Source organism: Epinephelus moara, chromosome 8 (assembly GCF_006386435.1).
Source record: "Epinephelus moara isolate mb chromosome 8, YSFRI_EMoa_1.0, whole genome shotgun sequence".
In the NCBI taxonomy this organism is placed as follows: domain Eukaryota; kingdom Metazoa; phylum Chordata; class Actinopteri; order Perciformes; family Serranidae; genus Epinephelus; species Epinephelus moara.
Genome location: NC_065513.1, coordinates 21263938 through 21277626, shown reverse-complemented (window position 1 = coordinate 21277626; position 13689 = coordinate 21263938). Strand labels below are relative to the sequence as shown.

At 41.2% G+C, this 13689-nt stretch overlaps 1 protein-coding gene across 2 annotated transcripts in view; it reads right to left on the bottom strand.

The window, feature by feature from the left end:
- Positions 1–1089: 1089 nt before the first annotated feature.
- LOC126393822 (coronin-1C-A) overlaps positions 1090–13689 on the bottom strand; it is a 38326-nt gene continuing 25726 nt past the window's right edge. For both annotated transcript variants that reach the window (XM_050050191.1, XM_050050192.1), the window contains exons 3-11: positions 9946–10068; positions 7971–8100; positions 7620–7801; positions 7114–7233; positions 6714–6818; positions 5615–5760; positions 5337–5394; positions 4951–5193; positions 1090–3924 (exon numbers count right to left, since the gene is read on the bottom strand). In XM_050050191.1, coding sequence (XP_049906148.1) covers positions 3805–3924; positions 4951–5193; positions 5337–5394; positions 5615–5760; positions 6714–6818; positions 7114–7233; positions 7620–7801; positions 7971–8100; positions 9946–10068 — 1227 coding nt within the window. In that variant the 3' untranslated portion in view covers positions 1090–3804. The remainder of the gene's footprint in view (positions 3925–4950; positions 5194–5336; positions 5395–5614; positions 5761–6713; positions 6819–7113; positions 7234–7619; positions 7802–7970; positions 8101–9945; positions 10069–13689) is intronic.

The following is a 13689-nucleotide window of genomic DNA, read 5'->3' as shown; positions in this document are numbered from 1 at the left end:
ATTAAAAACACATAAATGAGCCACGCTGTTGCTTCAGCTGATTTGCTCCTTCTTTACCATGGAAACGGGAACTTGTGTTTATTTTGAGTTAGTCACACATGTTGTCCATAAACACAACTTGTGAGTGTAAGAAAATACTGATACACTTGAGTATTGCGATATTATGTTTTGCAATACTGTATCAATTCTTAATTGTTTTGTTTTTTTATTTTCTTATTTTGTTTACCTAAAGAATCATGCAAGCATGATCTGATGGGCAAATTTTAATGCCTTTGCTCACATATAAATAATAAACGTAAACTTTTTATGCATATGATGGTGCGTTCGTAACACAATAAATATAAATTAGAAAAAAGCAAGCTGTCATCTTGCTTAGGGTATCAAAATATATTGAATTGTAACTCCTGTATGGTGATACAAACCAACAGATTATTGCCCATACACCACCGTACTCAGTGTGTATTATCTGCAGCTGAAAATAGTGCAGTACAAATACATTATTTTCTCCTGTTTGAGTGACGATTCCTGAAAACTTCCAAGTGTAAATTACAGAGATGGACTAACACATTGCTGCTTATGGTCTGTTTCTTAAAATATAGGAGAATGTCAGCCCTATCCTTTAAAGAAGCTTTATTTCCTGTAACATCTTCCTCTTGGTTTCAGTTCAGGCTCAGGTTTGTTGTAATCAAACTATGAACTTTTGAAAAGGTCCAGTGTGTAGCAGTTAATGGCATCTACAGCGGTGAGGTTGCAGAACTTAAATGTCTCCCCCAAATGGCCATTATCTAGAGCCAGTGTTTGATTTGTCCGTTCCAGGCTACGGTAGAACAACAGACAAACAGCTGACTCTAAGGTAACGTTAACACAATGACTCTTATTTTCATGTTATATTATAGACTAATGTAAACAGTTGTGAATATTATATATCATTTCTGCCAACAGATGCCTCTGAATCCTACACACTGGACCTTTAACTTGCACAAAAAACAGTTAAAAAGTTAAAAGTTTCCAAAGTTTCTGTTAAAATCTTTTCAGTGAAGACGACACATCTGAGGACAGCAGTGACTGAATGGAAAAGATACAACGAACCCATTTTAAAAATTCTTTATTAATTTTTCTTATAATCAATGTTTGATACTTGAAGCAAGAATAATGAACAAAAATGCTGAGCAGACCTCCGACACGAGGCTCCGTCCTGGTTCGTTTTCGTCTGATTTAACTTTCTTGATATTCATACGCCCTCCAGCATTAACGGAGGTTCTGCTTTTCTCATGATGCATTATGGCAAGGTGCAGGGAACAAAGACAAGGGGAAACATTTAAAACCCACCTCCCACACAAATACCCTCTTCAGCACAACCACAAAACAGAAATCAAATTAAAAAAAAGAAGAAGAAAAATACAGAAAATATGGTCATGTTATTTACACAGCTTTCACTCAGTTTCCTAGACCTAAATTACAAACATACATCTATCTTTCAACTGCACATTTCTCCAACCTACAGTGTCCCTTTGGATCGCTATTCACTACTACTCCTCCAAACTTCGCTCTCGTGCCAACAGTGCTACAAACAATCCATAGAGTGGCAGTCTGATATACAAGATAGGGCAGTATAATTTGTGTCAGACACATTTCTGTAGCACTTGATTTCCTGTCACTAATATTCTACAACTCACTGCTTAAATTGCATCTCAAAGCCACGATGACTCAAAAGGCTGCTTCTCGGTTTGACATCAGTTTTGAAGATGTTTTAATACCCGTACCGAGGTGGAAAAGTGTCAAAATGTCAAGGTTGATTATTAAACCCCAACAAGTAATGCTGCCTAGTGTACTGTGGGCTGGATTGGCAGGACTTCATGATGTCATCCATGTGGCTAACACAGTACTTTAGCAACAGTGTCCTTTGAACATGGTGTTCGTACTAAGCATAGCACCTCAAAGTGGTTTTAAGTCTGGGCACCTATCAATTCTTCCATTTACTACACACATCTACTCTCACAACAGTCCCCTACAAACACTTCCGTGGTCACCTCTATGGCACTTTCAGGTCTTTACAGTGGTAACAAATATTGAAGGCAAACAACAGACTGAACCATTACCCGTCTCAGCTTCCCACTGGGAAACAAATCCAAAACATTAAGAGGAGCTTTTATCGCATCAGTCTGATTAAAACAGCTCAGACCGGACAATTCAATGGTTCCTTGATTTTGTGACACCTATACTGAATTGGGGGCATCTGAGAAATAAACCATTAAAACAAAAGTGGAAGTGCTAAGAGGGATATAAGCACAGCTGGAACAAGAAATAGGCTAAAATTAACAGTGAAGCAATAACCCAACTATTCAATTCATCCAAGTTAGAGGCAAGTCTTGGACGTTCTACTGAGTCCTTTTCATAACCCTCCCCTCCAATAAGAAACAAAACCTCCATAGTGATAGGTACCCAAAAAGACCAAAGACATGAGGCACATATTCACACACAATCTTGGCCTGTCAGGTCTATTATGAACAGTTTCTGCAGCAATCTCCAGTTTTATCACCAGAAGGTTTTAAAGAGTCAAGTCGATGTGTGATTACTTGGTGTCGTTTCATGTCAATTCCTGTCTTGTTTGTACAGAGGATACAGATCTGGGATGGAATATGATGCGTTAGGAATGGCGACAAAAAATAATCCCACTACACTTGACTGCACTTGTGTATTGAGCGAAGCCCGTGGACACTAAACACTGAGGTCGCTGACTGAACCTCTCACAAAAACAAAGCAGAGCTGAGGTTGGTCTTTTCATGGGCAGCACATAGATGTTACAACAGCAACCAACCAGTGTAACTGAGTCACTACAGGAGAGTGTTCACAGAGAGAAGAACATTATAGGAGTATTTTTTCCCCCAACACCAAGAACTGCCGATGAGATTTGTGGAATGTGTTTGTCATTTCATCCAATCAGCACACTGTGCATGTTAATGAAGCAAGACAGAAAGGAATGCATGTTTACGTGAACGACTGTCCACAGTCAGAATGATGGGAAGCAACAGGAATGGGAAGAAATAGCAGAAAGCAGGAGTTAATTTGTGCAGCTTCAACACAGACAGCAAGAATTGTCATTTGTGTGATGTCTGGGTGCTCGGTGTAGACTGTGGCAGCTTAACAGGTCTTTAATCTGAATTTATTTCCTCTAATTACACAGTTTGAGACGTCATCTTCCTGGCATAACTACCCAATTCATTTAAATTATCTTAATTTCATAGTAATTTATTGATGACCTCCTTACATTACCAGCACTAAGTGTCCCTGTTTGCATTTTGAATCTTCCCACAAAGAGAAAGAAAGAAATACTGTTAAGGAGGTGTAAACAAAAAGTCAAATTTGGCAACATTACAATTTTGGGGTATGTTAACATGAAACACTGATACCTATGTAAAAAAATATTTGGGTATGCAATGGCAAATGGGGACTGTTGATATTCGATTGGTCATATTTTTAAAATGCAAAGGAATCTGTAAGACCTCTTTTTTTATACAAGTAGACAAAATAAAAAACGACTGCCACACAATAAAAGGAAAAGAGTCCTTTGTCACCAAAAAGCAAAAGAGTATTTTCTGCTAAATTTGCCACACGTCTTTATTCCACCTGTGTTATACTGAGGGTCGGGGGCTGGCTAAGAAAAAGTTCATCTGGAATGTTGCTAGGGATCGTTGCTAGGCAGGCCTCAGACGAAACACTGTCATTGAGATAGGCAGTGACTGGTCCCGCCCACCCCCCAGCCAGTGGAACGTCCTGAATTGTAGCGGGTTGGGTAAAGGGTCCCTAAATGGCAATTTTGGACATTTGCTCTTCAAGTGTGATGATTCGCTTCTCCTGAGAGCTGACCAGGTCCTTGAGAGATTTGATTTCTTTCAAGATCTCCTCCAGCTTGGCTTCAGATTTCTGTGGAAGACATAAGAGACGAGTGAGACTTGTTTCTGTCACAATAGTGCTGCAACTGTCTCACTGTGAGACACACACAACTACAGTAATCTGAGGAACGTCACAATAGTGTACGAGACACCTCTTGTCTCTCAGCTGCTACCTACAGTCTTGGACTGTACATGCCATGTGGCAGGGTCTGGTGCTCTGAGGGTTAACATGTTTCACCAGCACTGGAGCCCAGTGGGCTGTGATTACAGAGCAGGACTGCAGAGAGACACATGGGCTGGGTCCTAGGCGGGCGGCTGTGTTGTGGGTGAGATGCGGCAGGACGCCCAGCAGCAGGCGCCCAGAGCAGCAACAGACCCCTTAGTTTGTGGGTCAGAGAGTGGGTTGAACAACATTTACAAACCACCTCGTGAAGACAGCCAGCGATCTACGCTGCTTCGAACACATACAATTTGTCTGCTTGAAACTGTGAGGACCAGAGAGGCAGCTGCACAGTGATGAAGCCAGAGGTGAGGGGCATTAATGACTGAGATGTAGTAGGGAGTCAGACTCTGACTCCTCATGATATCTACTGAGTGATAAGGCTGGAAAATATATTAGTATTAACTGTTTACTGACCATCATGCTACTTTTTTGTTCTTTGTCAATTATTCTTTTGAATAAACACCACAAAAGGACGTTGAATGTGGACTACATTAGGGCTGCAACTAAAAAATATGCTAGTTATCATAATAACATGCAGATTATTTTGTCAAATTGTAATTTGGTCTATAAAATGTCTGAACAGTTTCCCCAAAGCCTACGATGACATCTTCATACAATTCGTGTTGGTCAGCCAACAGTCCAAAACCCAAATATATTCAGTTCACTGAATCATAAGACAAAAAAACCCTCAGCAAATCCTTTTCACTCAGAAACTGGAATTAAAGAATGTTTGTTGCTGTTGTTGCTGCTTAAAAAGTTACTCAAACGATTAATTTAATCCTGTGTTACATTAATCAGACACTCTGGAGATCTTAAGACAAAGCAGATACTCACAATCGATGGAGTTGGGGAGGCAGACTTGGTGGCAGGGCTTGAGTTCTCTGTGTTCTTGGTCACCTTGTTGTCCAAAATGTTCTTTTTGACCACCTTGAATTCACGGTTCTTGAGCGGGACATAACCGTTCTTGAGGGAGATGAGGATGGGGTCTCCATTCTTGTTATCGAACCACTCCTCAGCCTCCAGGGCAGGGTCAGGTCCAGATGTGTCTGGGTACAAGTCGTCCTGGAACAGGTCCGACTACAGGCAAAGGACAGAGTGTGAGGAAAACTCTATAACCAGCTCATTATAAGACGAGGCCTCGCTCGGCTGCCTGTGATTCAACATGCAGATTAGAGGTCTGCTAACTGTGTGCAAAATGGCCATTTAGGATGAGGACTCACCTTTCTCGGTACAGTCATCACGATAGGCTCACACTTCCTTTCATGCAGTTTATAGAACCTGGCAACATAACGATCAAAACAATTAACCACAGGACAACACACTATAAACAACAAAGGCAACAGACAGTGTTTTAGGACAGTTTACTGCCCTCAGAGGGATTTATGATTATGTCATGATCATGTTCTGCCTCCTTGTGGTGAGGCTGGGAACTCCACATTGGATCAGGCTGACTATAACTAAAACTGGAGATGTTGATTAGCCATCACACTTAGCTTACCTTGCAATTTCACACTTATTGACATCAAGGCCCCTCTTGGCCATGTAGCCCATGCCCCTCTGGGGCTCCTTGGTGGTGAAGGTGCTGAGGTAGTGAACATATGGAGCCTCATCTGTGATTTCAAAGTAACGGATGCTGCTGTCACCCTGTCAAGAAATAAAGAAGTGTTTTATTTCTGTATTCAGTTGTGTAGAAATCAAACCATTTGGTGCTAAAAAAGGAAACTTAGTGCTTCCCACAGAATTAGGAAGCTTTGCGTTTTTTTTTTTTTGTTTGTTTTCATATGTGTCTCCCTTTGTATCATTTTGTGTCCCCTCTCTAAATTCGGAACTCTGTGGGGGTCCTTGAGCACAGTGTAGGTGGATCTCAGTCTTCATTAATTCATGAGATAAGCAGCAACCTCCCATGCTAAAAAATGATGCCAATGCCGCAGAGCCAAAAACTGCTGTTTTATTGAATGACCACTTGAGGCTGGCTTCAGAAGCCAGCCAATCCCCACAGACTGGTAAAAAAACAAAAACAGCTTGGATCTCTATCGATAATTTCAACATTCATGACAACTGTACAGGGGGTACATGTTTTAATAACTTACCCATTAACATTTTATTAAGGCTCAAAGTTATGCATATTTAAGGGCGGGGCAGTTCTGAGTGACAGGCTGTCTGGCTGACAGATATACTCCTCGCTCATCCACAGCTCCAAATATGGTCACTTCTGGCTCCAAAAAAACAAAACCAAGAGGGCTTCAAAGCAACACTCCACAAACCAATGGTCACAGAGGCTACATCCATTGTTTTATAGTCTATGGTCACAGGATCGGAAATTGATCAGTCAATCCGATCACAGCTGATTAAATCAAATCGATGAATGAGAGGAGCAGCTGTTGCATAGACGAGTGAAAACAAACTTTGAGAACCAGCGCAATGCACAGTGAACTTTCACTTTCACACCATCTGTGCCAGGAGGAGTATATATATTTCAGGAGCGCTCAAAATGAATGGTCTAGCTCCAAAAATAGAAATCACAATGTGACGGCAGATGTTGTTACAGTGGCGGGCTGCCACAAATAAATGCACGTGTGGGAAACCCTGGAACATACCTTCCCACAGAGGTAAACAACGTTGGTGTCTGGGTCGTAGAAGGGCAAGAGCACTCCGTTGCTGGTGTCCATCTCATGAACAGTAATGGGCTCCTCCATTTTTTCCTGAGGGAAAAAAAGAGCATGATAAATGATGACACGTTACTTCTGTGGAGAGACTAACAATACAGAAAATGTAGGGCCAAGGAAAAGGTAATGTCCTTGAAAAAAAACGGAAGAAGTGGTTGTTAGCCTGTAAAACTGCACTTTTAATAGATGTGAATAATGTAGCACATTTCATAGTAATACCATTTTGAATAAGGTGTTTATTTTTAGCATTAGCTTAAATGCTGTCTTAAATAAAAAGCTCTTTGTAATCTGCAGACCATAGTAGAAATCCAGTGAGACATATATTTATTACCGTGTTCCAGAGGGCGAGCTGTCTCTCACTCATTCGACTGAAGCCTGTGGTGAGGATGTTGCCATCAGCAAGGAAAATGGCCCTCATGGGCCGAGCGCCCTCATGTGCCTTGTCCTTCTCCTGTGAAGTGTAGTTTACAAGTCAACACAACACTTATGTGCTCAAGTCTCTATTTCCTGAACAGTTTCTTCTTATCTTATTATATCTATGTTTACTTTAGGTTTTTAGTGTAAGCTCTACTTTTAGTTTAGTGGCATCACAAAGCATTTTACTCAGCTCAAAAAAAAAAAAAAAGCTTTCACTTGTTTGCTTCTGAAGGTCAGAGTCAGCTACACAGCAATGTATCTAAAACTAGCGATAATTCGACGTCATACTCGAAGACTATTTGAAGGGAACAAGGTTGCTGAACCCAGACCTACTTACTGCACCTATCAAATATTTATCTCTCATATACAATGGAATATGAAAAGAGGATCACAATAAAGAAATCTTTGAAATCTGCTTACAGCAACAATCATCTCCTTGCGGGGATCAATGACACGAATGGCCTTGTCCTTGCAGGCAGTGCAGATGAGGCTCCCGTTGCGATTCCAGCTCACGTTGTAAATGACATCCGGGTGCATGTCCTCCAGGGTGATCATAGCCTCTCCTGTGCCCGCATTCCAGATGATGATCTGGTTGTCACAACCTGACGACAGAGTGAAGTAAAGGTGAGCAGGACAGCAGCACATCCAAGTCACACACAATATTTTGTCTTTCAGGCAGGTGCCACCATGATGTGTAACATCTTACAGATTCGTGTTGAAACTGAATTTCATCAAGTTTTCTAGATTTAAGGGCTTAGAGAGAGCTTCTACCTGCACTAAGAAGGACATTGCGTGCTGTTGGGTGCCATGTAATGATGCCGACGCGCTTGGAGTGGCCCTCCAGTACCACCACTGGCTCACACATGCAAGTGACAAGGCCATTCTCAGGAATCTGCCACACCTGTGTGGCACATGAACAGGACAGAGGTCAGCAACAAAACAGACAAAATTATAAATGTCAAAGATTTTATCATGAATCAATCAACCCCACCTACCAACTGTATAACTGCACATATTACACTAATAAATGGTAGTAACCAAAAGGAACCTGAGGGGGGCAGCAGTGACTAAGAGTTCAGATACCAACAACAGCATACAGTTTAATGACAGATGGGATATGAAGTCAGATTTAACAAAAAAGTAAGTTTGTTACAATAAAATAGTACAATAATTAATTAATGAATTAAAAAAATACCATTGCAGAAACGAAGATACACAGCTGTTGTGTAGGTAACAGTGTCTACAGGTATCGACACTTTTTTTTTTTTAAAGATATTTTTAAGCCTTTATTTGATAGGACAGACAAGTGTGAAAGGGGGAGAGAGAGAGGGAGTGACATGCAGCAAAGGGCCACAGGCTGGAGTCGAACCCGAGCCGCTGCGGCAACAGCCTTGTACATGGGGCGCCTGCTCTACCACTAAGCCACCGACGCCCCAGGTATCAGACGCTTTTACCAAATTTAGGACTGATCATTGGACAAAGCATATTTTTCTTATTACAGCATTGCAGGTAAGTATGAGGGTAAGTAGTATATATGATTTATATGTAGGGAATATGGTTATTATGGTGAATTAATGTAAATTTTGCCAACGGATAATTAAAGTAAAATATAAAAACACAGTACTCTGGTCAGAGGTAAGTTTAAAGATTTACAGTTTCAGAAATGTGGACTTAAATGAAATTAGATAAAATGGTCATAGCAAATAAGACCTCACAAACTCAAATTTAAGACCGTTTCATAACTTATAGGTCCTAATATTTATAAATGATTTGTAAGACATTTTAAGACTTTTCAAGGACCTGCAGACACCCTGGGTAATGTACATAAAATATTTCAGATGTTGATGTCTGCGTTGTGTGATTTGTTTTACACAACTGCTGGCGTAGCTTGTGTCATGGGACATTCTGAAAAAACCTAAGTATTTGCAGACATTTTCTTTTCAGCCAATAAAAAGGTTTCCTGTATTACTGTCTCTGGCCAACAACTGTCACCTACATATTCTTTTGCATTTCATTTCTGTCACACCAAGCCATGTCCAAATGCTGATGTTCACTTGTTTCAGTATATTAAGGGTTCTGTGTGCTCACGTTTGTCCACTATGCACTTTATGTGATATGACCATTAAAATCCATTTTGTATTGTAAAAAAGATGTATACAAATGGTGTAGCTAAGTCCACGTCACGGTGCAGTCTGCAGTTCTACCGCCCACCCCCACCTAATCTAAACTAAACATCACTAAGAGCCTGTGTAAGCTGTGAATTTTGCCTTCAAAGATCAAATGCCATGAAGAGAGGAACCATTGATGGGTCTTCTCTTCATTACATGGCGTATACTTCTGCAAACATGAACTAAATATGGCATTGATTCAGAGTGGGTTTAACAGGAAGTAAGGACTTTCAGGTGAGGAAGTGGTGGCTGCAAACATACACAGGCTGCACCCTTTTCTCAGCCCTTCACGGCCCAAATAAGGACATATGGAGGAAAGTACTACTACAGTCTCAAAAAAGTCGGTGACCTCAGCTCAATAAACAGCTAAATCATTCCCCAGCTCTGATTCCTACAACACATATTTGAGTCTAATCTAATCCAGAGGGTGAGGTCTGCACCCATCCCTGAGTTACAACAGCTCGGCCTTTCGCAATAAAAGCGAGTAGTCTCTTGTCAATTATCAGCTCAAGAATGTGTGTTGCATTTCACCAATTAGGAGGGCTGAGTTCAGGTGGAAAGGGTGTGGCGAACCTTACCATCACTGTGCAGTCCTCAGAGCCGCTGGCAATGACCTGATCATTGTGGGGGCACCACTCGATGTCTAACACCGGGCCTGTGTGACCACACACTGTGGGGTAGGATTTGTCAATGCGTCCCGTCTGTAAAGACAAAGATAAACAACAGAGAGTAATGAGATTAGTCTTAGTCTGGTCCTGATTGGAGAACATTGTCCGTGCTGGAGGAGTGAGCATGTTTTTAAACAGGACAATTACAGTATAATCCTAAATCCCACCTGCGAAATTAAGCTCACACACAAACACACACGCATACATGCATGCACACACACAAGCAACATCTAAGAAAAGATGCTTTAACAGATTCATCCCACGGGGAGAAGGAAATTACAGCCTGAGCAGACAATCAGAACTGAGTGCGACATGGCAGAATTAACTGCATGTCCATCAACACACACTGTAAATAAATAAAGACTATTTTTTAATTTAAGAATCTGGAAGTGACTTTGATGAAGTGATGACATGAGTGAATACAAAGAACCACAACCAAACTCATGTGCCAACACAGTTCGAAATTTTTGAAGACAGAACACATCATGGAAATGAGCTTTGGATTTGATTACACAACACGACAATACATTTTACCCACATTCACCCCCAGTCGGATGAGAGCGCTTTATGAATAAGAGCAACTGCGTGGGGTCAGAAAGTTCTTCAGATGTGGGGAAATCCCAGTCCCACAAAAAAAATCTTGCCAAATGCTGTAGACTAGGGTAAAACATTTTTTGTCCTCTGACATGGCCCAACAAACGTAACTGCCTAAAGCCAGAGAGTCATCAGCCTCGGTTTGACACTCCATCCCTGTGCCAAAAAAGAAGCTAGAGTTTTATTGGTTGGAGATTAGATTTAGCCCCTATTGGACCACCCATAGTAATTAAGCAAAGTTATTAGTGGTGACGTCATTATACAGTAGACACATGCCAACAGATGCTTAGTTTTCCACAGCATCTCCTTACTTTAAAATGGTAGCCCTGTATCAAACACTAAACTGTGCCCTTTACATAACCTGCTTATGCAACTAATGGACTGGATGACTATAAATGCTTTTCTGATGCACACAAACACACACATATACATACACACAAACAACATTTATTTATACTGTGCGTCCTCCTCCTAAAATCAGCTGCCTGCAGCTGGATTTGACCTCTGAACCCTACGAATCAGGAGAACTAGTTGCTTTCTACATGCTGAGGTGACTTAACAAACCCATGCTGTGGTCAGTGGGTGTCTGGGACACACCCTAGTCTGTGTTGACTTCAAGTACCACCGCAGGGCCGGAGAAATGATGTCACTTACTGTGGAAAGAGTCCTGCTGCTGCAGCCCTATTTAAAGCACCATGGCTTTCCTAATATATCAAAAAAAAAAAAAAAAGGAATCACTCACTGCCCACAGCTATTCTGCCATTATCCTGGAAATTGAGCTACTAAATCTAAAAATTGTATATTCAGTAATGAGTAAGAGGTACAACCAAAACTAAACTTAAACCTCATGAGAACATAACTCAAGGTAATTACTACAGTTTATCCAAACATGGATGCATGCACACTGTGTGTTTTAAGGATTTACAATGACAGTGCACACACATTTGAAGTTCACACAAGCAACATGGCCTGTTTTTGACAAAAAGAAGCCCTGCATTTGACTTGAGTTATTACAGTGTGCGCAGCCCGGCCAAATGGCCATTTCTCACCACCTCCAATCCACTGCTGCCTGCAACTGCATGTTATGTCATTGTTTGCTTTTCTTTAGTGGCCTCTGGGACCCATTTTTTCTATTTCTTGTTCTAAAAGGTACTTCTGAGTTGTGTCTTCTCCCACTGCAGCTTAGCTCCTCCACCTGGTGTGGACATCAGACAAACTGACTCTTGAGCACCACAGAGTGTACTAGTATTTACAGCAGTTTAACAAAAAGCCAAAAATTTATTCCATTTGTCAAACAGCGATGGGGTAAACTATCAAAAACTGCTTGTCACTTTAGTCAGTTAGACGTGGCTACAAAAGGCAGCTGGTGACAGTCTCAAAGTTCCAAAGAGACTGAGCTCATTATGCTGTTTGGAGCCAAATGATAACATGTGACTTTAAGCTTTTAAAAGAATGGAACTTTCAGAGAGATGAATACAAAATGAAGTAAATACCGTCCTTTTAGCTTCCCAGTGCAATTCACTGTCTGTAGCACACTATGACTATGTTGAGACTTTAAAAAGAGCAGAAAATGAAGTCTAGTTTTGCAGCAAACAGATCATATTCACATCATCTGTCCAACTGGTAATCTGACACATTTCTGACAAAGCGACCTCATCAAATCATTTTTAATTTTGATCCAAAACAGAGTGAGAAACAAAAACCCAGAGGCAAGCAAAGGATTGGTAGCCTTGGGCCTCGGAGGGACAGTCCAGTCCTGGATATCAGTGTCATATTGCTCAGGCATTCCTGCTTTTATACATTTCCCCGTCTCTGCTACAGCAGATAACGAAGCCTAGCAGAGGGCACTTCAAGGCTATTACAATTCACATCCATAGTGATGTAGCTGATATCACCGAGTAACGTGATTCATATCTCATTGGTCTGTTCCTTGTCACTGAGACTGAAAAGATGTTTACTGGGTCAGTACAGTCCTACAATGGCTGGACATGTATACAAATCACAGGAGGCGACTCTGTGCTCTATGAAAATATTGGGCCCGTACCGTGCAGTCACCTGACGGACACAGAGTTGGACTGTGACACAGACTTCAACTGCAAGTTTAGAGATCAAAGTCCAGTGTATGTGAGAATGAACTCTGCATGTGTGTACGCGCCGTATGTGAAAATCACAAGATCTTGTCTAAACCTCACCCTGACAGCTGAACACACCCTGAAATCTACCCTGAAGCCAAGTGAAAAGAAAGCAGACTTTGACACCGCTGTCAATAGGGATCTACGAGCCACCATCCGGTATCAGATAACATTCACATTAAATACGAGACTGGTGACCTCTCCTCTGCTGCTCAGTCTACTTTGAAATGTTCATTTATTAAATCACAAAGCATGAAATATTTGCACTATGAGCTAGACCTGATATCTGTGCACATTAATTCCATCTCATACAGCAGAGATAAATATTACAGCCGAGTTCGCTGGACTTTTCCCGCGCATGATTTCCTCAAGACAGCAGGGACAGGATGTAGAGCAGTTGCACACACACCGATGACCAGGTGTAGCAACAGAAAGAGCACAAACAAGTCTGACGAAGAGCAAACTGATTGCTGACAAGCTAAACACTTCAGATTCATTGCATTATTCCCTTTAATAACGCTGCAGTAATAACTTCACAATATTTTCACAACATAAACAGATCCAAAGTGTTATTGATCATGTTCGGTCTAGTTCAAATATGTGCACACCTCCAAAAACCACTTATAAGTCAGAGTATTAACATTGTCAAACCAATTCTGTCGTGTTTCAACATCGGTTGGTGCTGTGCTACTATGGCGGGATCTGTGTGCTACTGTGGTACATTACACAGATGGGTGGATGTTCTTCTACTATACACAAACACTTAATGAAACACTGTGGTTTTATGTTCACTTGGCTGCCATAATGCCGGATAATTGCAACAGATCCTCTGGTCCTCTGGTTTATGTGCAAGAGAAGAAGGGAGTAGACTGTGACCAGCTTGTGTTAGTGCATTATCACTGTTTACTACGAATGTACAGTAAAAATT